The sequence below is a fragment of the Clinocottus analis genome, unplaced genomic scaffold (genome assembly GCF_023055335.1).
Source record: "Clinocottus analis isolate CAN_PGR_092001 unplaced genomic scaffold, fCliAna1.0.p SCAF_10, whole genome shotgun sequence".
NCBI classification, from domain to species: Eukaryota; Metazoa; Chordata; class Actinopteri; order Perciformes; family Cottidae; genus Clinocottus; species Clinocottus analis.
This window is the reverse complement of record NW_027175821.1, coordinates 8,485,974-8,508,911: the sequence shown is the minus strand read 5'-3', so window position 1 is coordinate 8,508,911 and position 22,938 is coordinate 8,485,974. Positions and strand designations below refer to the sequence as shown.

General features: G+C 41.7%; 1 protein-coding gene across 1 annotated transcript in view; it reads left to right on the top strand.

The window, feature by feature from the left end:
• The window catches only part of LOC137794239 (collagen alpha-1(XXIII) chain-like), a 29,998-nt gene extending 7,380 nt beyond the window's left edge, over positions 1–22,618 (top strand). Inside the window, exons 4-30 of the mRNA XM_068590965.1 lie at positions 1,580–1,606; positions 1,695–1,721; positions 3,998–4,024; positions 5,009–5,035; positions 9,082–9,156; positions 10,283–10,399; positions 12,761–12,787; positions 12,909–12,935; positions 13,076–13,129; positions 13,217–13,276; positions 13,411–13,455; positions 13,543–13,620; positions 13,815–13,838; positions 16,346–16,390; positions 16,789–16,833; positions 16,926–17,006; positions 17,092–17,145; positions 17,264–17,329; positions 17,433–17,459; positions 17,538–17,597; positions 17,679–17,750; positions 17,854–17,880; positions 17,988–18,041; positions 18,143–18,229; positions 18,474–18,572; positions 19,313–19,351; positions 20,169–22,618. Of these exons, the coding sequence (XP_068447066.1) occupies positions 1,580–1,606; positions 1,695–1,721; positions 3,998–4,024; positions 5,009–5,035; positions 9,082–9,156; positions 10,283–10,399; positions 12,761–12,787; positions 12,909–12,935; positions 13,076–13,129; positions 13,217–13,276; positions 13,411–13,455; positions 13,543–13,620; positions 13,815–13,838; positions 16,346–16,390; positions 16,789–16,833; positions 16,926–17,006; positions 17,092–17,145; positions 17,264–17,329; positions 17,433–17,459; positions 17,538–17,597; positions 17,679–17,750; positions 17,854–17,880; positions 17,988–18,041; positions 18,143–18,229; positions 18,474–18,572; positions 19,313–19,351; positions 20,169–20,219 (1,422 nt within the window). The 3' untranslated portion in view covers positions 20,220–22,618. The remainder of the gene's footprint in view (positions 1–1,579; positions 1,607–1,694; positions 1,722–3,997; positions 4,025–5,008; positions 5,036–9,081; positions 9,157–10,282; positions 10,400–12,760; positions 12,788–12,908; positions 12,936–13,075; positions 13,130–13,216; positions 13,277–13,410; positions 13,456–13,542; positions 13,621–13,814; positions 13,839–16,345; positions 16,391–16,788; positions 16,834–16,925; positions 17,007–17,091; positions 17,146–17,263; positions 17,330–17,432; positions 17,460–17,537; positions 17,598–17,678; positions 17,751–17,853; positions 17,881–17,987; positions 18,042–18,142; positions 18,230–18,473; positions 18,573–19,312; positions 19,352–20,168) is intronic.
• Positions 22,619–22,938: the final 320 nt, after the last annotated feature.

Genomic DNA, 22,938 nt, shown 5'->3' with positions numbered 1-22,938 from the left:
TCTGTTATGTGTGTAGCATCCAGGATTACATCCTTACTCTTCAGACTCCTCTCAACTTTAGACAGAGTGAAATTATTGCCATCCAATTGTTCTCGGTCATTTGTTCCACCTCCAACGCAGCCACCTACTGCAGATTTCACAAGGGGCCCTATATCAAAAAGACATCAGGAGCCTCGAAGGTATTTTGCTGAACTTCTTATAACCCTCTTTCATGCAGTGAAGCCAGTAAAGTTTTTGAAGAGAGTTTATAGCCATAGCCATTAGATTACAAGACTAAAGTGGGGCAGCAAACGATCACATTAACTATAAATAAGAGCAACTCCAAAACATTGCCTCTTTACTGCTTCTCCTCTTCCCTCCATCCTTACGCCCACTGTCCATCCATCAAAGCAGGCAGCGGTGGCACTGTGGTAAGTTCACTACAAGACGGATAGCACCCATGGGACCAGTAACAGGGAGAGGAAGAGAAAAGCCTAATTAATAAAAGCCATCCAAGGACGGAGATGACAATTGTTGATGATGTGTTCCAGTCTGCAGAGCTGTGAGCGGTTGTGCAACTCAACAACTCAAAGGATCCTGTAAAAACTGTTAGCTTAACTTTGAGTGCGGCTATTGAGGAGGAAGTCAACATTCACCTTTACTACATACATCACATTTAAGTGTTTTAGGAAAGTTTGATCCAACCGTTCCTTTATGTAAAGCTTTAAAGGTTTGTGCCTTTGAACTGAGTGTTGCTTTGCAGAGGAGGTTCAATGACTGCTCGACTGTTTTTATAGAGGTAAACAAAGTGGACAACTTCAACTGCTGTTTCAGCACTTGGGTGAGGTTGGATGGGGACTTTAAACGTACTTAATTGCCTGCCGGATTATCTCACAAACACACAAAGATGCGGTAGATGTGGGGTTGTGTGAAAGAGTATTACAGCTGGACCAAATCTTCCTCGAGTCTGTTATGTTACACACCACAACAATTACAAGCCACCTGGAAACATCTTATTTTTTGAGTCTCGCTTGTGCACACACACACACACACACACACACAGATAAATGGGGCAGAATGGACATCGAACATTTAATTTTCCTACGTTTTCATCCAATATTTGCAGCTGTTTTCTCTCCGTCTTTTACAAACACACTTTTTACTGTCCTCCCTTGAAATGTTTTGTCTTGCCAAATCCATTTAACTGTTTTTCGTAACCAAATATCACTTTACTTCACATTGTTTCCCTATAAATGGAGATAAGACTCAGACATTAACAATACTAATAAATAAAAGCCTGTATATGATACTTTGAAGCTGGAGACCATGTTGTCAGTGGATTTAAAACAAATGGTGTCTTAATCATGTTCTTTGCTCAGATTAATATGCATTTTTGGTAGGATTAGATTACAATTTTTGCAGCTGTTCCTTGGCTCTCGTTCATGAAATTAAGATTGGTATCAATCTCATCATCTCTTTCATGTTAAGAAAGTGAACAATTATACTTCCCAAAATGGCAAATTATTCATTTAATGTTTTTTTGTCGCTCTCTTTTGTCTCTTTATAATCTTTCTTACTATATTCATCTCTCCTCCAACAGGGTCCTCTTGGCTTGGATGGGAAACCAGTGAGTATTCCCATGATGACATGTTTAAAACGTGCTTCAAGTGACGTGCTTCAATAGTTTGATTATAACTCTGTGTTTCTGCTCTCAGGGGTTTCCAGGTCCCAAGGGAAGCCAGGTACACCACCACAGTCGTTGTCCTGTTTTCATTTTCTAATAACACATATCAATTACACTGAAGCATTTAATTCTCAAAGCATCCAGGTGGGTATGTGGCCTGTAAGACAGGTGAGGCTTTGCTAAGCGTCATCAATCATCTTCACTGCTCCCAAGGGAACGTTGCAAGTGAGTGAAAAAAACACGGTAGCCGTCTTGTTTCTTCTTCCCCCTCTTCAGTCATCCCAGGGCTCACAGCCACGGGGGACTCAGGGCTCAACTGAACCGGGTGCAGAAATCCCCTTTGCACTTCACCTCTGAGTCCCATTCATCACTTTTCCCCTAAAACCTTGCCGCGCCCCCCAGACACACCCAGGTATAGCGTGGAAACAGGCGAAGCAGAGCGAATGGAGTTACACACCAGTGAGAAAAGTGAGGGAGAGAAAAGAGTTTATAACCTCACAGAAGCTCTTTAAAAAGTAATTATGGTACCCTCTCTAACACCACCCCCTCCCCCCTTTGACCACGAGAAGGACAAGTCTTCTGCTGAAATGTAAACCCCTCACAGCATAATGAGAGCTGTTTGAAAAGCTCCTCTCCAAACATCATTAAGCTGTTGTTTCCTACAAAAGGAGACCTCAAGCTGAGTCTGTCCTTTAAAGAGGACTCTCCCCATCGCCGAGCGCATGCCGTAAAACCCCAGCAGGTGTGACATAGACCACGTGACCAGAGTCGCCTGAGTACACAAGGGATGCGAGGTGAGATGAAAACAAGAGAATAAAGGATGAAAGCGGTTTAGTTTGTTGTTGGATGACAGCTAAGGGAGTCAGGGGGTTAGTCTGGAATAAATCAAGTATAAAGGAACACTGACGAGAGAAGAGGGAGTTCGACCGCCATAAACTAAACTAAACGTCATCAGTGAATCGACTTCATTCAGTGTCAGAGAAAAACAAGGTCAATAATTAACCTTTTATCTTCACAAAACAGGTTTTTTTACTTCTAAAATGACATGAAGAACGGCTTCATATTTATGTAAAACTCATGTTTAACACAATAACTTTTGGAGGCATTGACACAAAGTTATTTCACATTTTACAACTCTCATTCCTGCCAAAAGCATTACACATGTAATTAAAACCAGGGTGAAACTCTGACTTCAAAAACTAAACATTTGTAATAAAGGAAAACTTCCAACTTTAGGAGAATTTTAAATGGAGTTAAAGCTCCATTTGAACAATGTCCGACCGACTTGGGGAAACAGCGGCTGCACTGAAATTGAAAATCCTCAATGAAATGACACACCTAATACTCCGACTGCCTGCAGGCCACATTCGTCCTCCTCCTTTATTTCTTATTTCCCCGATCAGAAGGTTAGAGCAGAGCAGGCGATAAGCTGCTGCTTGTTATCATGTAGCCGGCCACATTAACAAACTGCTGCTCATCCTCTGCACAGACCCCCCATTGCTCAGCTCTGTACTCGTGAACACAGTTAGAGCTCCAGGCCAGACAAATAGTCTGCCAGACAGTGAAGACGAGAGGAAATGGGGATGAACTCAGAGGGAGGCTTCGCATCGGACTGCGTGGCAAATTTGGAGACTGAATATAAGCAGAATAAAACAATTTAGAGAATAGAGTTATGAGGGCTGTCAGAGATAAGATTACTGGGGTCACTTTTAGAGAAACAGTGGCTGAGATCAGAGAGCGTCGTTCTTCCTGTCAATCGGTGGTTTCTGGTGCTGCCACGCTTGGGGTCCTTGAGCCTCGGTGTCAGGCAGGCAGACAAAGGGCCGCTGACAGGGTTCAGCTCATCTGTGGGCCTGGTGTTCATGAAACGATGTCAAAGGTCCAACACACAGTGTCACTTTGTGTCAGCGTCTCACATAAAGCCCCTACGTGAGTGCATGGACCTGTTGTGTTTTTAGTTAGCGTTTCCAGCATTCCATCTAAAACATCTTCCCCTCTAAAAGAAAGACGGGGGGGGGGGGGGAAGAAACATGTTGCCCCATTTGGTTTGATCTCTCAGCAAAACGTTTTTTATCTCACAAAGAGAAGCCTTAAGAAGCGTGCCCGCTCTACGCTCATGTCATATGGTCCTCTTATTGTGAAGTATGTGCAAACAGAAGTGACTTGTGATTGAGAAGTCTCAATGTCCCATCTGCATTACTGCCTCGCCTCACCATTTGATTGAATGCTCCCTGCAAGCAGCCAGTTTAAGATGTACTGCACTGTGCATGTCGCTCATATGAAGTAGTATTATTCTTGACCAACTGTCTTCGATTATCTCCTCTCCTCCTGCAGGGACCAGCCGGACCCAAGGGAGAAAAGGTATGCTTTAATATGAATTTCAACTGTCCTGCCAGATAAGTCAATGATTGCCCTGTATGGATGTATTTCTCACAGGCAGACAGCTTCAGAAGTGCAGGCACACACTCTTACACACAAGCTCACAGGTGTTCTGTGCAGCCCTCCCACGTTTCCGTTTTCACTGCACGCCCTTCAAACGAGCCATACATTACATGTAGTTGTGTAGGAGCTCGTATGTCTCCGCACATTCTCACGTCAAGGCCCTAAACCGGTTTACAGGCCTTCCGCGGGGCTCGATGATAGCCAGATGTTTTCCCGCTCTGTGAACCTCTGCCCTGCCTGAGATCACGTAAGTGACCGTAAGAGCTAAACGGGCAGGAGGACGAGGCTCGCGCATGTGGTACGCACTGATGGGTGACTTTGTGTGTGTGTGTGTGTGTGTGTGTGTGTGTGTGTGTGTGTGTGTGTGTGTGTGTGTGTGTGTGTGTGTGTGTGTGCGTGTGTGTGTGTGTGTGTGCGTGTACGCTTTGGCACTCAAGCGAAAATTGTCTGGAAAAGCGCAGCCACAAGAACTACTGCAGTAAACGGCATCTGTCGGAGCAGGATTCAGTTTAAAAGCAGGAATTGCAAATGACGGATGATGCTGGGGTTTGGAAAATTGGCTCCCTTCATGTAATCATGCTAGTAGCTCTGTGATGAGAACATGAACTCCAAATCCTCATCGGTGAACCAACAATCCCCAGCACGGGCACTCCTACTCTTACTTCCATCCCGTCCCGTCAAATTGTGGTGTTTGAAATGATTTATGCAGTAAATGTTGACTTCCTGAGCTGGTTTGGGTACAGATGGCCTTTGAGGCGCTTCCTTCCTGTATTCAAGTGTTAGTTTTGGGCCTTTCTGTCGCAGCTGCTCTACAGTAGCGGTATTTTATTATATGCCTAGTCCTGTATGCTTTTACAGTGGTAATAGCTGCTGACAATTGTTATTTTCCTGTTTTTCTCCCAGGGTGACCAAGGAGACGTTGGTGCAAGGGTAAGTCATGTTTTCTGTCTTTGCCTGAGATGTTATGACTGTTTTATGTGTATTTTAGCTGACCGGGCTGAAAAGCTCTTTCCCTTGATTGTTTTCTTGCTCAGCAAATCTTTGCAATTTAAAAATGACCTTCCATTTATATCTTCTTTAGAGTTTTTGGATTCTTTCTGTTTTGTCTTTCTCTCAGACGCTGTAATTTACACTTTCAAAATCTTTGCAATTTCCTTTCACATTTTTTTTATTTTGAAAGAGTAAAGCAAAGTAAAGTTCGGCACAAAGTTCATGTCTAATTAAAGCAAGCTTTTACAAAGTTTGGCTTTTGGGCGAAGTACACATTTAGATTCAAATAAAAATATTGATACCACTTCAACAATGCAGATACTTTACCTGGCTGTTACCAAAAGCAACATCTAGCTATCTATCACATGTACGTGCAAGTGAACGTGTCTTAGGACCGCAGCAAGAAAGCAACACAGCTTTATTCAAACCCAGACCAGACGGAGTAACAGACCATCACAAATTGGAAATTCTAGTTTTTACAACATCTGAAAAACTATTCATCCTTTCCCCGTTGTCCCGCCGGGGGACTTTGTGCACGTGCAAACAGAGAAACGTGACAAAACATCTGCACACAAGTTTTGTCACATTATGTTCTCCCCACATAACATTCAACACTTGGGCTTTTCATAACTCAAAAGTAAGTGTGTTTACCCGGCGCTGCTTCCCCAGCAACTGCATCCACAACACAGTCCGGCTCGTGTGATGAGGTTTGAGATGCCCACATCTCCAAAACCAGAGATGAGAATTTATGATATTAAAGAACGATGGAAATACTTAAACGTCACCATCAAAACCCAACGGTTGGGACGGTGCCCCACAGCTGCCATCTCGTCTCACCCAAACTGTGTTTTCTTTATATTATGGAGTAACCTAGCTCTGCATCTGGTCCGTGTTGTCTTTTCATGTGATATCGTCCCCCCACTATGAGATCTATGTAATTATCTCCCGTTTGATTCACTGTGGTTTGAAAATAAGCCCCCTGTGCTTTTCATGGTGAGTGGCTTTGACTCTTTGAAGAAGTCAAGAATCCTGAATGATGTTTTTCTAGTTTGATTATGTTAAAGTGTAACATCAGGTCAAGGTCACGTTTCCTCACCTGGAAAACAATTACTACTGAGATAATTGATGCATTGTTTGGCGTTTAAACCCGACGATTCAAAAGATTTGCTTTTGTCTTGAAAGTGTTTTACATTTTACATTTGATGTTAAATTGTAGAAACATAAGAACAGAACGGATTAGTTGCCTAATCGATAATTAAATGTAACAATTTGGATAATAGATATATTGACGGTTAGATTGACAACTGACAAAAGTAACCTTGGTTGCAGTTTCTGAATATGGAAAAATAGATACATATACATATGTTTGTGGACAATTCAGATGAATAACAGAGGCTTATATATACAATTTTACAATTTTATCTCCCATAGACTGAGTAAAAAAATCACTAATATAAATTCCATCTATTTGGGACAGAAACTGCAAATTAAACAATCATTTCCATATTGGCACTCACCTGTAATCTGAGAACCATAACTGACAATGAGCCACTTGATTTTGTTTTAAACTCACAGATAAAATGTTTAAAAAAACCTCTTTAACAGCCACTTGCTGCTTGTCTTTATTATTGTTAAAATTCTTGAGAAAATATCCTTCAAATGAGCTTTAGAATAATAGTATGAAATAGATATGTGGACATAAATCTTCTAAGAGTTGGATCCTGGCAATATTGGTATAACAGTGTGTTGGAATGAGACTGAATGACTATTGTTTTATAGCAGAGTACAAATCGAGTGTAAATTTGACAGGGCTGCCCAGTGGAACAATATTTATGATGCGGCTCAGAAATATTATAACAGGAATTCCTGAATCCTATCGAGGCGTATGCCATTTGGTTTCCCAGCTTATCCCTTCAGATTTTGAGGTGATAGTTTGTGCAAGAATTAAATCTTTTTGGCATTCTACATTACATAGTTCTTCCAAACAGTAAATATTGCATTTGGACAAGGCTTCTGGAGCTTGATGGCGTTGGATAAGTCTGCACCCGAAAAACCTCAGAGTTTCGCTTAGAGACACAACCTTGGTTCAAAACAAACCTTGCAGCTCCTAAAACTACTGTATTTATGAATGGGGTTTGGCACCGCGGGTCCATTTTCATAGATATGGCGATAGGTTAGTAAATGAAAAGCTTTTGGTCTTTGAATCTTTAAAACATGATTTTTTTTACCAGTTATGAATCACTGCAGATAAAAGGTCGGGCAGGGAGAGCACCATCATCATCACTACATAAGCTCAGTCATCACTTTTGAGCAATGATCTTAACATTGTACGCTGATTCACCTCTGAACTCTACGAGAGGATGAGAGAAAACATGTGAAAACAGGAAGTAGCCATGAATCAATGTCAACCTGTGACTTCCTGTCAATCCATCATGTTCAGTGCACTCAGGCTGAATCTGGTCCCAAAACAAATTACACTGGACAAAAGGGGTGTTAAAACACAATCAGATGTCATAGAACCACCAAAACTTGCAAAAGAACATTTTAAAAAAGGCTGTGTGCATCTCACTAGCGAGTTTTATCGAAAGGCAAAAAAAAAAAACGTTCGCTATTTTTCCCAGGTCCCATACTGTCAGAAACATGAGACGCAGGATGTTGTGAATGCATGTTTAAGTTTGCCTGTCGGTTTAGTTGAAAGACACGTCATGATGGGAGTTTCATTCCCAGCCAAATCTTCCTCTTTCCTCCCCTGGACGGGGCTCTGAGGTTGAATGGCTGTTTCTTAGTATCAGCCTATGGTCTAATGAGAACAAGGTAAAGGAGAAACCCACTGTGAAACAGCCTATTCTCTTATTAGAGGTTTAAGGAGCATATGTGTGCAGTATGTGGTCTCCATGGTGGGAACGGTGGGAATGAGTGATTGTGACAGTGGAGAGGGATGAGTGTATAGGCACAGAGAGGAAGAGGTGGGGTCTACGGTGTCAGAAAAACCTCAGCTATCCAGCGCTCACCGCAGCCTGTTAACGGGAACCTCATGAGTGGACAAGCATCTCCGCTCTTTCTCTCCCTATACTATCCCCCTGCTGTTCTTCCTCCCTCCATCTTTCATTCAATGAGCTTTTGGAGGGAACTCAACCAGAGAAGCAACGCAGTGCTCCGGACTCTGTGTGCTGGCAGACAAACTCTGCTTCTTTCAGCTTGACAGACCGTCATTACAGACAGTTACTGTCTGTCGGCTGGAAAGAGCCGAGCCATCTCTGTTTGGTTTGGTCCCGAAGGGACGGAGGGGAGACATTAAATGAAACGCACACACACAAAATAAAATACATGTTTGAACAAGAAACCCAGGATCCAGTTTCTGAAAGGACAAAGGGGACCGTTACTGGGTCTGAGTTTTGATTTAGCAGTGTTTCTCAGTTTTAATCTGACTATATATGTCTCACTATTTGGTGACGATGTATTATTGTTTATTCTCAAGTGTATATCTTACGTTTCAACCCCATTGGTATGCCACTGTAAGTTAGTCACCTTTGCCGTTGTCACTTCCTCTCTTCAGGGTCCTCCTAACTACGGCTCATATGCAGGTCTGCACAGTAATCAGATTCTCACCGTCAAGGTTTGTTCCTCCAAGCAAACTCTCGCACAGTACTCCCAGCAGCCTCTGCTCTCTGTCAGGCTGCTCATCCGTCGCTATCGCCACAGACAAAGGAGCAAAACACCCTCCTTGTGCTTTTTCTTTTGTCTTCCAGCTTCAGCAGCTGCTGAACTCTCATCTGTTTCCCCCCAGCAGTTATTTCTCTCTTGGTTGGATTCTCATCTGCAGTCTCCTAATTAACAATTGGTTTCTGGTTTCTTTACTCATCTATCCCTTTTTCCTTTCCCTGTCTTTTTTTTCTTTTCCCTCTCTTTTGTCCTTCAACATGCTCCATGGCCCTTTTTCTCCTGTATTTCTACTTCTTGACCTTGCCACACCTCTTGCATCTCAGATGGTCTTTCCCAGATATGACCATGGCTTTCTCTCTGGAGAGCAGTCCAGTAGTTTTCAGAGACGCTTTCTGAAGGTACACCCCAACGTGTATGCATGTGTGCATTTTTAACACTTCAACTAACTTTCTTGGCAATGCATCTCTCTCCTTTGATATACTTCCGATTCTGTGTTTTTTTAATCATTTTTTCAAAGTTCTAAAGCATCCATAAATGTAGCAAAACATCTTGGAAGATGGGTAACACACATTTCAGAGAGCCTCGAGAAATGTGCTTCTCATTACAAGAAGAATAGAAAAGCTTTGTTGGCGACAGTTACATTGCAGCCGTATTAGCTTAGTAGAGACATGATAATTATCAGTACAAGAAAATAACGTTTTATTCTTGGTAAAATCCTTTTCTTGAAAGGGCTTGCTGTACCATGTTGCTTGCCGCAACAAAGCAAATGCTAATGCATCACATGTTCATAGAGATGAGAGAGTGCAGAGGAAGTGTCACCATGTGACTATTTAAACAAGACTAGGCCTACAGCACTATATCCCCTTCTGTGGTGAGCAGGACTTTTAGGACGTTAATGGTTTCTGTTTGGCCTGAGCATGAAGGTGGAAGTCATCAAAACAAGACGTGCCCCCAGTTAGATATAGATCCAGTGATAGAATCTTTGATAGAAGTCAGATGATACTCAGATTTTTGTTTTCTGACGCATAATCATAAAAGAAACACTGCATTTAACATTTGACGTTGTCCTCAATTAACGCTTTCCTGTGTGCACTTCTCAGCATGTGTGTGTTTCACTTTGTTGGACTCACCAGATGAGGACTGCTGCTATTGGCCAACTCCAGTGTGTCCCTTTCTAAGTCTCCATCTATTATAAGACATGGGATGACTAGTGAATTATGTTAAGATGATACATCCGAACGCTGGAAAAGTTTAATTAGGATTTTTGAATTATGTAGAAAGGCCTACATTATGGATAATACTGATTGTATGTAAGACTTTTAAAGGCTATCATCAACATGTTTATGTTGACAATGAATCAGACGTCTATTTGTAAATGGAGTCACTCACAGCAATAAACACAGGTAGTAACCATCTGCTGGAGTATTGAGCATTGAAGCAGCAGGCTTTTTTATGGACAAAACTGTTTTTTCTTGTATTTCTTCTACTATATCTTCTGTGTTTTCATTTTTTTTTTTCCATCAGGGTGACCAAGGCCAGGCCGGACCTGCTGGTCCTCCTGGTCCTCCAGGTCCCCCAGGTCCCAGAGGCCCCCCTGGGAACACAGGCAAGGACGGGCCACGTGGCCCTGCTGGCGAGCCGGTGAGAGCTTTCTCCTCATGCATCACAAGAGACAAACGTATACCCACGACATGCAACAATGCACCCATACACACCCACACTTTGTTGCTGTTATTCTCGTCCTCCTTCATCATTCTCTCCCTTTTGCTCACCCTCTAACTAAGGTCACACCACAAAGAATGCAATCATGTAAAACACCTCAGTCATCGGGGCTACCGTTACCCCAATTGTGTTGACCTGGTCGGGTTTAACCCCAGGTTGTGACTGATTGCAAATATGTGTTTGTATGCTGTGAGTGAATGTGTATTTATACACATTTATCAAGGGGGTAAGGGTCCATGCTGTGAATTGCTGTGAACCCAAATCACCATTCTCTCGGGTTTGCCATTGAGCTGTGGCTTACCTAAAAGCTTTCAGAATAGCAACTCCACTCCTGGCCTCATCTGGATTGTGTAAGACAGCAGCCACAAAGTTCCCCAAAACGCCCCCCGTTCTCCCACCCTCCTATACCACGACTGTGTCGCTGTGCGCCCCTGAAACAGATACAGCACTGCGGCGAGTTCACGGGCAGTTTGCCGGCCTCGCCAAACAATAGCTGTGCTCCTCGCCGGAGGCAGTTTATGTTTCTCAAAATGAACTTTCTGCTTCCCAGAGTTTAGTTCCAATGCAGCGGCAGCTTGAAGCTGTGGTTGTAGGATGGAGGAGAAAGAAAGAGGCTATGAAGGTACTTGTTGTTTAACCAAGTGTTGGAATGAAGTCTGTGTTACCCTCAACTGGCACAGGGCAGCCATAGGATTCAAGTGAAAAATGTTGGTGTCACTGTGGGTGAGCTGAGAGATTACACCAAACCGACAAAAAAGAAAGCCGGCATAGCTCAGGAAATGACTAAAAGCAGATGGGTCCCAGTCGATTTCTAATATATTCTTCAAGTTGCAAAACTAAAAACAGCAAAAATGAAACTGAGTGGCACTAAGGGCAGCTCCATGTTGTGGACAGATGTCTGAGCCGGAGAAAGTGAGTGAGCATGCCAGCGTGGGCGTCGTTGAACCATCGTCGTTTGTTTCTTGAAAGTGGAAAGTAACAGATGGACAGCTCCAGCCAGGTTGCAGCTCAAGTTTCTGCCTGAAGTGTGGCTGCATGAAACTGCTGTGGTGGATGCGTCCGTAAAAACCATAACTTCAGGAAATCATTTCAAGTAAATCTAGGATTGTTCAAATGTGGAAACGCATCTGACATCAGAACTGGTCTTCATCCATCCTTTGCGCAAAGGATACAAAAAGTTTATTTTTTGTAAAGATTCGCAACGGTGACTTGTTTGCCGCTGCAGTGTCAGAAAGCTCTAAAGACAAGGAGGAGGTGAGAGGGGTGAGAAAAGAGGTTACGAGGCTGCTGGAGCAATTGAGGATATAAATAAAGACCACAGTAGAGAGGATCGGGATGACAGTTTGTACGTGCTGTCAGAGAGCAGGACGAGGAAAACCAGCTGGGACGCTTCTAAGTTGCTTCTGTTCATTATTTTTAAAAGGACAAAGTGGAAGGCTAATAACCTCCAAGTTATAGCATGCATGTACTACAGTGCAGTGAGTGATCAAGTATACACATGAAGTTAATAGCAGGGAGAGAGAGAGAGAGAGAGAGAGAGAGAGAGAGAGAGAGAGAGAGAGAGAGAGAGAGAGAGAGAGAGATGGAGAGAAAAAGAGATGGAGAGATGGAGAGAGATGGAGAGAGATGGAGAGAGATGGAGAGAGATGCAGGGCTCTTGCACAAGATCCCAATAAGTGATCTCTGCCATGGTTGACTTCATAGCAGATGTTGCTCCGAGCAGACGTCCACGTCGCAAACCGTTCACCTAAACAAGCCACCAAACCACGGACAGACAGACGCCAGAAAGTGGACATGGAATACTCTCTGTGTTTGTGTTGGGTTATTGCTCATCATCACACAGCAGATGGCTCCATAGTCATATCCTGCAACTTAAAAAAAAAATCATGAATATTTTGTATGAAAAGGCAACAGAAAGTGTTTTAATAATGTCTATGGTACAAAAAGTGTTTTAATAATGGCCATGGTTGTTTTCTCATTTAGTGTGTTGATGATGCTGCTGGAGGCTGCTGTCAACAACACTCCCAATCTCCCATAGGAGTTCAATTGGATTGAAAAAGTTACTGTGACGGCCATCGCATATGAAATCATTCATATCTTGTTTTTGTTTATCACTTGCCTTGAGGCTAAGTGCTCTGGCTTCAAATAAGTGCTCGTTAGACTCAAGTCCATGCCTTGTTAAACACTGTCATCTAGTGGCGAGAAAGTGTTTTGAGTCCTGAATGAAGGTTTATCTGCGGCCTCGTAAGTAAGTTTCTCTCTCTTCTCTGTCCTCCTCAGGGTTTTCCAGGTCGTGATGGCGTTGAGGTGAGTTCAGATCAAATCCGGTTCGAGCTGTCTGATAGTTCATCAATAACTATTCCAAGGCAGTGATGATCATTTCTCTGTATCTGGATAAGTATGGTAACCAATTATATTTCTGCTTCAGGGGCCACATGGATTGCCTGGGAAGCCGGTACGATCATTACTCGACGTCTGACTTTGACTCAACTCGTTTTACTCAAATATCTTGAAACATTCTGCTGTCTGCTGCTGAAGCATCAAGTGACCAACGGTTTGCCCTTTTGACATTCATGGACTTTTATGAATTGACAGGGAGAAGATGGTGAGTCCGGCCATCCGGGACCACAGGGTCCTCCAGGAGCAAAGGTACAGATAAGCGTCACTCATTAAAGTATTTTTGAAATGTGTCTGTCTTTAAATGGATTGCGTTGAAGGTCTTCTGTGTGAAAACAGGGCGAGTCCGGTATGGGAGGAAAAGGAGAGAGAGGCATGGATGGACTCCCGGGATTGAAGGTAGAAATCCGATATGAAATTGCATTTAAACAATACGGACATCAATACTTTTCTGAGCAACAACATCACTTTTACACTATTTAAAACATTTAAAGAGAGTTCGACCATAATCTGCCGTATGTGTGATCAAACAGGGAGACAAAGGGGAAATAGGAGAGCAAGGACAACAGGGGGTCATGGTATGTGTACGAACAGAAACACTTGCATTATGATTATCTTTAGTTGTTTGTGTATCGCTTGTTTATGTTTCTCTATCTCTGCCTCAGGGTCATCCTGGTGAAAAAGGCGCAACAGGGTCCTCAGACATCATCGACTTCAATGGGAAGCTTCTCGATGCTTTCCAGGTAAGTGACATTAAAGCGTCCGTGACACCAGATATATGGTTGAATTATATATATTCCATCAGACATTTATCACTGAATCTTAAGTTGGGCGTCAGGGGAAACTTAAACAACTCCAGAAATGGTCGCGTGGGAAGAAACACTCTTTTCTTTTCAAAACCGCAAAACTGAACATGTCGCCCTTTTCTTCTTGACAGGCCATCGACACCATCAGTGTTTCGGTAACAAGCCGTTAGTTCTGCATGGTTTTGGTGGAGTGATCAGTAACTAACACCTGTAACGATCACACAGACTTGCGAATACAACACACCGTGTGTGTATTTGCCTCTTATCACACCTGTTTCAGCCAGTAGATCTGTATGTTTTGGTAAATGGCCGCCACCCAGAACTACTTCAGATGTATTGGATCTCCCTCCAGAGGCTACATCTAAAGAGCCTTACTGAGAGGCCCTGGTCGATAGTGTACCAGGCACTGTGATGTATTCATTTGGGATGAAACACACAGCCCCAGCAAATATAGTTCAGCTGTGCTCTTCTATCAGATAACTTGAAGCCTAAAGAAGCTTCCTTAATCATGCAGAAGAATCACTAGCCTTTTGTTGTACTGTTCTGAGTGTGTTTTCATGACATGTTTCCATCGTACCTCACAATATTTGCGGCTGTAACTCAATATAGGGCAGCATGGTGTTTTCTTCATATGTATTTGTGTTCCACATAACCGAGTGCACGAGGGGAATGCATTAGAAAGGCAGGAAGGGGAACCCCTCATCGCCACAGTCTCAGTTACCGTGCTACACGCTAACAACAGATGACTATCTCTGCAGTGGAGTGTGTATTTGATTAAAAAGCATTCTACCCCCCAGGTCCTCTCGGACCTCATCTGAAATGGGCTCCTGCATGCAAAGCTGTAGACGACAGCGTGAGACAGTTACAAAGGAGTCTGTGCAAACACGAACCTGAGATCTTATCAGAAGCCTTGTGCCAACGTGGGTCAGTTGGCACCAAATCACATGCAAGGTCTCAGAGTTATACCCATGAAGAGCGTAGTGCTCATTGGCCACCCAGCGCTTGTTATGATCCATTCCCTTGTTTGTGTGAAAAGATATATTGCTTTAATCTGTGGTCAAAATTTGATGTGATGATGAATTTGGTTAAAAACCATGCTGAAAGTGGTTTCCTGTTCCTGTGGTTAATTTTATAGCTTTTTGTATAGTTATTTGCATGAAAATCCTTCACTTTCAATTGATTGAATATCTCAGATCAAATAGCTGTTTGTAAACATCTGTTGGTTTCCATGGGGAAATGGACAATAAACATAAAGTTAGAAATGTGAAAAAAGACAGAGACTCCTCATGTTCACATCCGGAAGGCAACATGGGTTCCTTTGTTATGACTTCAAGATGTCCGGGGACTTCAGAGGGAGAAGTAATAAGTGTAACGTCGAGGATGTAGAGATTAAGAGGCGTGTTTTAGGGCGCTTTCACTCATCAACCAGCAACATGGAATGGATAGCATATGCTATTCTTCATCCATTGTGTTACATAAAGTCAAGTCAAGTGACTGTTTTGCTTCTCCTCCTTTTGTGCAACGGTCTCATCTGGCTTTAACACAATCAACCGAATGGAACATGAGGCCAGGCTACAGTTGTGTACCACAAACCACATTCAGCACAATCTTTGTAAAAAATAAATTGCTTCAAGTTGGTTGTGATCAGTGAACAGAGTGACAGAAAAAAAATCATCGGATTTGTTTACTGTCAGGCTTGCGTTGGCCAATGTTCCAGCCTTATGGTGGAGTTTTTCCACCACTGATAAAAAAGAGTAAACAGACATACTGCAGATATACAACATGGAAATGACACATGTAGTTATAGCAGCTAAAATCAGTATTTTATATTAAAAAAAATGGATCACATGACTACCTACATGTATGTGAAACAATTCAACAATGGTGAGAAAACCACAGAGAGTCATCTGAGCTAAGTTGCAGGTCTTTGTTGGCTCTCTCCAACTCGCAACTTTACTTTTCACTCTATCAGCTCTCATCAGCAATGTTTGGGGCCACAACAGCAAACCATTTTCATCAAGCTGGCACATTGCCCCCATTGGTACGCAGCAGCTCCAATGGCACACGAGCAAGAAGAGTGCAAGAGAGTTTTTTGGAAATGTCTTTTATTTAAGACAGTTTGACTGATTCTTTCCTCGCCCACATTCCCCAAAGACTCTGATTGGCTAATGCTTTGTTAAGTTTGTTGCGGTCAAACAAGATTGGTGGAAGGTTGGTGTTGTTGTTGATTTCAACTTCGATGTGGATGTTTTCATCCATAATTACTAATAACTAATTATGGGAAGAAAAAACATTTTTATGTTGCCATGCACCTTACATATATAGTTGGAATAAAATTACAAATGCATAAGAGATTAACATATTGACGTGGTGTCAATAAAACTTATTTTTTTCACATTGATTAACAAGGTGGACTTAAACATGACTCCAAAGGAACGCTAATGTTGCTCCATATCTGCTGCATGTGCAAATAAGGAACTGTTTGTCAACAAGTTCACTATATCAACTTTAAAGGTGGCGTTGTTGTGTCTACCGCCCTCAAGTGGCCAAAACATTATTGCAAGTGCAGGATGGATCAACTTAAATGAATTCTAAGCATAGACACATCGTAAAGATTATGTGGGCATGTACATCTTTTGCTGAATTCCTTTTCTTTCTACAGGGTTCACCTGGACTACCTGGACCCCCAGGCCCTTCAGGAGAAAAGGTAAGGGCAGAATCAATAGCAATAATTATTGCCGCATATAAATGAATCATGATATGACTTGTTCAAACTACAAAAGCAGTTTATTACCCATATGACTTTATTCAACTGCCACTTTACCGCCACGGCCCATACATTACCTCCGCTATTGGTGTCATCAGGTCCTCCAGCAAGAACTTATATCACCGGCAGCGCAGCTTTTACGTTTTCTTTGAGATAAATGTGTCGGATCCCGCATACCCTGGTGAGAATAGATACCGCCCAAGCCGTAGAATCTCTGTAATCCAGCCAGCGCACTGCCACCAGATAACAAAAGGGCTTTATGAAGTCAAATTAGATTGTGTGTTAAAACCTGAGTCCTATTCATCAAATTAATCGTTTCTCTATTTGACATCTTTCAGGGCGAGCTTGGTTTACCTGGACCAGCAGGAATCGATGGGGAGACGGTATGGTTGCAAAATTACACACGGGCAGACTAAATGTCTGACACTATTGTTTATGTTTATTATTGAACTGACTCTTGATTATTTGTCTCTAGGGACCTAAAGGGGACATGGGTGAGACAGGTTCACCCGGTGAGAGAGGAGAGAGGGGAGAGATGGGGCTCTCTGGGCCTGCTGTAAGTAGTAAACATGTTTATCTCATTCACAAACAGCGGGAAGTACATAAACAGCTGGGAGTTCATCTTGCTTTTTGTGGGTCAGGGTATGGACGGATACAAAGGAGAGAAAGGCGACTGCAGAATGGAAGACAACCTGGTTAGTGACTCACACATGCAATACAACCTTGTATCAGATCGGTGCAGACAATGGTTAAAAGGACTCGATTATACCACTTTTGTAAATCTCTGACTTTCCTAATTGCGATGCTGTTCAGGTTCAGATGATTTCGCAGCCGGGCCCACCTGGCCCACCAGGGGTTCCCGGGTCACCTGGATCCATGGTGAGTACTTATAATCTCTATCCAAATCCAGGGAGAAACTATTTAAGCCAAATTGGTTGTTTGCATCTGGAGTTGCTGACACTCACTCACCCATGTTTTTCAGGGGCTGCATGGCATGCCTGGTCCTAAGGTAAGGCTGCAGGATCATAGGACTGTATGTGGTAACGGTTGTTGTTTGGTACTTAATGCTGCTGTGCTTCTAATGCAGGGTGAGCCTGGATACGGGATGAAGGGAGAGAATGGGGACCCTGGTGCTCCTGGACCCCGAGTAAGTGACCCATTGTTATCATAATAAAACACACTAAACCTAGACATGACACGGGGATGATAATGTACTTTTTAACTGCAGGGACTAGACGGTCTCCAGGGCGCAACCGGCTCTGCAGGGTTAGTGGGTCTTCCAGGTGCGAAGGGAGAGAAAGTAAGCACCTGATCATCTCACTGCGTGTCCTAACTAAATGGTGTATTGTCTTCAATGAAACATTGATTATATATGATTTATATCTGTGAATGTGTGTTTGCAGGGCAGACCAGGAGAGCCTGGACTAGACGTGAGTGTCTCGCTAGGAATCGGTCTTGACATTCTCAATGAGATTGGATTTAAATTGAATCTGTGTCCAGTGACACATTTCTGACCTGTATGTGCTTCTATCTCCAGGGTTTCCCGGGTTTAATGGGAGGGAAAGGTGAACGAGGGGAAAGAGGAGACAAGGTTAGTTCAGAAGGCAAACATATATATTATTATCTTCATTAAAATACAACCAATTGAAAAAAAGATTCCTCAATGTTTCCCTCCTTCCTATTCGCGTTTAGGGCGACCGGGGATCAGTGGGAAAGAGGGGTCTAAAGGGCCAGAAGGGAGAACAGGGTCCTCCAGGCCTGGATCAGCCCTGTCCTGTGGTATGTCACTCACACACACACACACACACACACACACACACACACACACACACACACACACACACACACACACATACACACACACTAAAACTGCACATTAGAGCTGATTTATTTCTACTACTTGCCTCTCACCTTATAAAGTATTTCCATGTTTTCTTTTCTCAACACTGTTTCTGTAATTTTCTGTGTGTTTCTCTGAGTCTCTTCCTCAATACTGTGAATGTGTAACTGCTCTCGCTGACAGGGTTGCAATGAAAGTAAAGATGTGTCTAAGGAGGCAAAGCTTTCTTCTCCTCCACATCCTCTTCTTCCTCCTTCCGGCCCTGAGGCCCCCTGTCCTGTGGTACAGTATCTCTTTCTCCTTCCTCCTCCTCCTCCTCCTCTTGCGTCACTCATTATGCATCTACTTTTTCTATTTTCTATTCAATCTTTGCAACTCTGTTGTACATGTACTGTTACTCACCAACTCATACTTCATGTGTGTCTAGTTCAGAATCCATTATGATGAGAGATATTCTCAGATAATAAACCGTAATATCTAAAGGTTTCAACACTAACTTGCCATGGAAAGAGACGGTATCTAATCCTGTTATCTAAATGACATCTTGCTTTTAATGCGTGAAATAAAGGGATGGAAGATACCTGGTTAGAAACATGAAACATTATTCTAACTGACAAAAAAACTGAAAAGAAGTCTACAGTACACCCACAAAAAGGAGCAAGTAGGAATCTGCTATTCCGTCTTGGTACCAGTCTTTATGCTAAGCTAAATTAACAGCTACCAGTAGTAGCCCTACATTCAAAATGTAGATATATAGAGATATGACAGTGGTTTCAATCTTAATCTAAATCTCTGCTTGAGACCAAATACAACTATTTCACTGTTCTTTTTGCTTCCTCATTTGCCTGAATTAGTACTTGTAGAGCTCCACCTTTGTTTTATTGCACAACATCAGTTTGTTGATTGAGAGTGCACACCCTGTACATTGTCAGAGTTGTCTCATGACTCTAAGGTGTGGTTAAGCATGCGTCACATGACATTTTCTGGCCTGTAAACATTCCACTGCTATTCTTTCTCTGCAGGGACAGGATGGGCTGCCAATACCAGGCTGCTGGCACAAGGTGAGTGTGTAGAGGTTATTTTTAAAACGTATTGTTAACTAATTAAAGGAGTAGCATTTCATTATGATACAGCAGATGGCACCATCAGGGAAGAGTAAAAAGTTAACACTATGTGCAACCAACGCATATATTAATAATCATAGTGTTAGCATTACATTAATTGCTTGACTCTGATTTGATACAGGGGCATTTTGTAAGTATATTACAGTGTGTGAGCTTGTAATCATAAAGCATGACTTTTTGAGATCAACAGTTATTTATGTTTGGATTTTAATTTGGTATGCTACTAATAATGTATCCCTACTATTTTTCTCTTGCAGTGATGACTAACCAACAGCATGGAATCTGTACATATTGATATGGTATATATTGCAGTTGAATACTACACCAACAACCCACTCCCTTTTTTGCCTTGTTTTCGTAAAACATTTTATATAATATATTGAGATTTTTTTTTTAACAAGAACATTTTTGAGTCTACAGTATTACAAAAAGTCTTTTTTTTAACTTTCGAGAGCCAGTGTTGTTGAGAATGTAGCTATGGTTTTGGAGAAAAGAAACTGAACTGGCAGTTGGACTCTTACTTTGAAGGACAGTCCAGATGACAGTGTTGGAGTGCCTTGACAGTCTAGCGGTCGCACTAACAAAGCCTGACTTGCTGCCTGATTGTAATCATGAACACTGTGTGGATATAATAGTGTGTGCAGTCACTCAGTCTCACGGATACTTGGATGGATGGACAGATCTCTTTGGGAGTGGCAGATGGAGCAATGTGGGTCAGTACTCTCTTCTTCTCTCTCTCTCTGTTTTCCACAAGGAGGAAATGGCGAGACAGAAGCTCAAACGCAAGCGTCTCTCTCAGCCCTGAATGGGCATGGGGCCTGGTGGAGAAAGGACACATTAACAGGCAGAGAGCACAAGGGGCAGATTGGCCTTTTATGAAGCAGAGTGAGCCAAGTAATGCCTCAGTGACGTAATGAACCCTCAGATCCTCCATCATGCAAACTCTCCGGGAGGAAGGCGACAGAGAACCCTGCATTTCCACACTCACCGGAGAAGTAAAGACACACCTGATGGCTGATGATGTTGCACAATAGCTTCACAACCAGTCGAAGTTATTTGGGAGTCACTGACGTCACTGGCACATAAGGAAGGATGTAGTGCACAGATACTTTGAACAAGTTGTGGTGATCTCTTGTATGGCTCTTTTGTAAAGGTTTTCACTAGTTAAATGCATGATCATAAGAAAGCACAGTGTTTTTTAGCATCCTGACGGCTTTATGACTTCTTCACTGAAAGCTCCAATTAAAGTAGATTCCTTTGCATTTACAATAAGCAGTTTTAATAGTCTTTCCATTTGAACAAGCCACTCAGAAAAGTCAGTAAGTCTACCTTTGTAAGACTTGCACTTGTGGCAGTGGTGACTTGTTTTCTTTTGTTTTATTCTTACCAGTTTTTGTCCAGTTACATTTTGCATTCCTGTGCATTGCCATGTTTGTGGAATATATAGATAGTGAAACTTCAAGGCCAGATTGGAAGCAACTATTTACAGTATTAGGAATAAACCATTGTTTTTCTTGCGTTGACAAATAATTGCCAGTCAAATCATTTTTCTCTGATTATTATCCTTTAATTATTGATGAAGACATGTTTGATTTACTGTTGCCAACTTGTTCTGGACAATGTACGTTCTTGCTGCTGACTTAAATGTGTGTTGTTTGTTTGATATGTTTAAATCAATATAATTATTTGAATTGAAGGACTAACAGACTAAAAGTATGAAATTTGAATCAAATGTACAACCATTGTTTTTGGGGTAATTATTTTCAGCAGTACATCTTTGGACAATGGTTTATAACTTTTAGTTATTTTGCATTTTGAATGTGTGCTTTTTTCAATTATCACAAAAACATTTTAAGTCTTTATCAAATGACTTTTACTAGTGTGTTTTGGTCTTTCAAATACAATTTTCTCTGATGGAATAATTCCATGGTGCTTATATACTTTAATGTAACCATTTTAAAGCTATACTCTGCATATCCATGTGCAAAAACACACACATGTCCACCGTAACACACGTATCAAGTAACTTGGCTTTACTGATTGTACTATTACCAAATATTTGGATATATGTATACAGGTCAAAGATTACATGGAATCAATATTCAGTCCTGCTTACATGGACAGAAATACATACACCTGAATGGTTACATTTCTTAGAGGACATCTATATATTCTACATAGATTTTAGTTGAACTTTTTGATACAATATGAATAGCATTAAGCAACATATATTCTGGTCAATCGCTAGGTTTGACTGACGATCAATCATTTACAACATCAGAACGTTTTATTGGTTGATGGTCTATATTCAACATGGACATCCAGGCTGCTAAACACTGCTAGTTCCAATTATTGCTCACAACAACAAATAGTTTTTTCCCTGTAGGATTGTAGACAATAGCTTCAAAGTATTTGAAGAACTCAAATGGACCTGTATATGGATATTTGTTATTTCTATTCAGTATGTGCAGCAGAAGGATAGCAGTGTTGGTTTCAATGTTAGTTTATAGTTACTGAATCCAGAAAACACACAGGACATTGGCAGACTAATGCTATCAATTTGTCATTAAATATATCCACTAACAGACTCACATGACGTCCCAATGATGTAGACCACATCAGTGCGACGATGAATTTCTGACATCACGTAATGTATTCCCGTATCAGTGGGATAAATATGATGAACATTCAATCAAGTAAGAGAGATTAAAAGGCCACGTCAAATATTACACCCGGACTGCACCACTTATTTATACAGTTAAAAGTTTTCTAGAGACCTTTTCTAAAAACCAAATCTGTAAATAAGTTGCATTTCATTAAGATAAAATAGAATAGCTGGCATACAAACTTTATTTGAAAATAATTTTAAGAAATGGTTTAACTTTAAACCACACAGTTTTTAGCCTCATTTACTGGAAGCTGATGGTTATCTGCCACTTAACGTTATCATATGTGTTTATTTCTTTTGCAGATTCTATCAATTTCAGTTTTAAGGCGTAATGGAGTTACAGTGTCTGAATACAGTTGTGTGTTTTAGTCATACTCAGTATCACAGTACTAAATTGATTTTGTGAGAATGACTTTTGGTTGTGTATTTGGTTGTAAAGAAATTAAGCTATTTTTGTAATTGTCTAAAAATGTACAACGTGAAATTTGGTCAACTAAACATGTAGACTGAAGTAAACTCTACGGTTGTATGTTGTTTTTGTCCATTAAATCATAATCATGTAACAATGTTCCGTTTCACTCATTTAACATTAAAATGTAATAAGAGGTGCTGCCACCCTTACCTCAGACTGCATGTATGAAAAATGCAATAATTAAACCAAAGAAGGAAAAGGGATTCGGCCCAGAGAGAGAAAACAGAGAAGCTGTGCAAAATAGACAGAGTAACACAGTAGAGACATACCATAAGAACGTGTCATTTGAAGACATGCATGCACTGTAATGCACATTTACATAAAGTGTGCCCTGTGAGCTCAAGTTCATACAATACATTAAAAGAGACAGCAGCTTTCCTCACA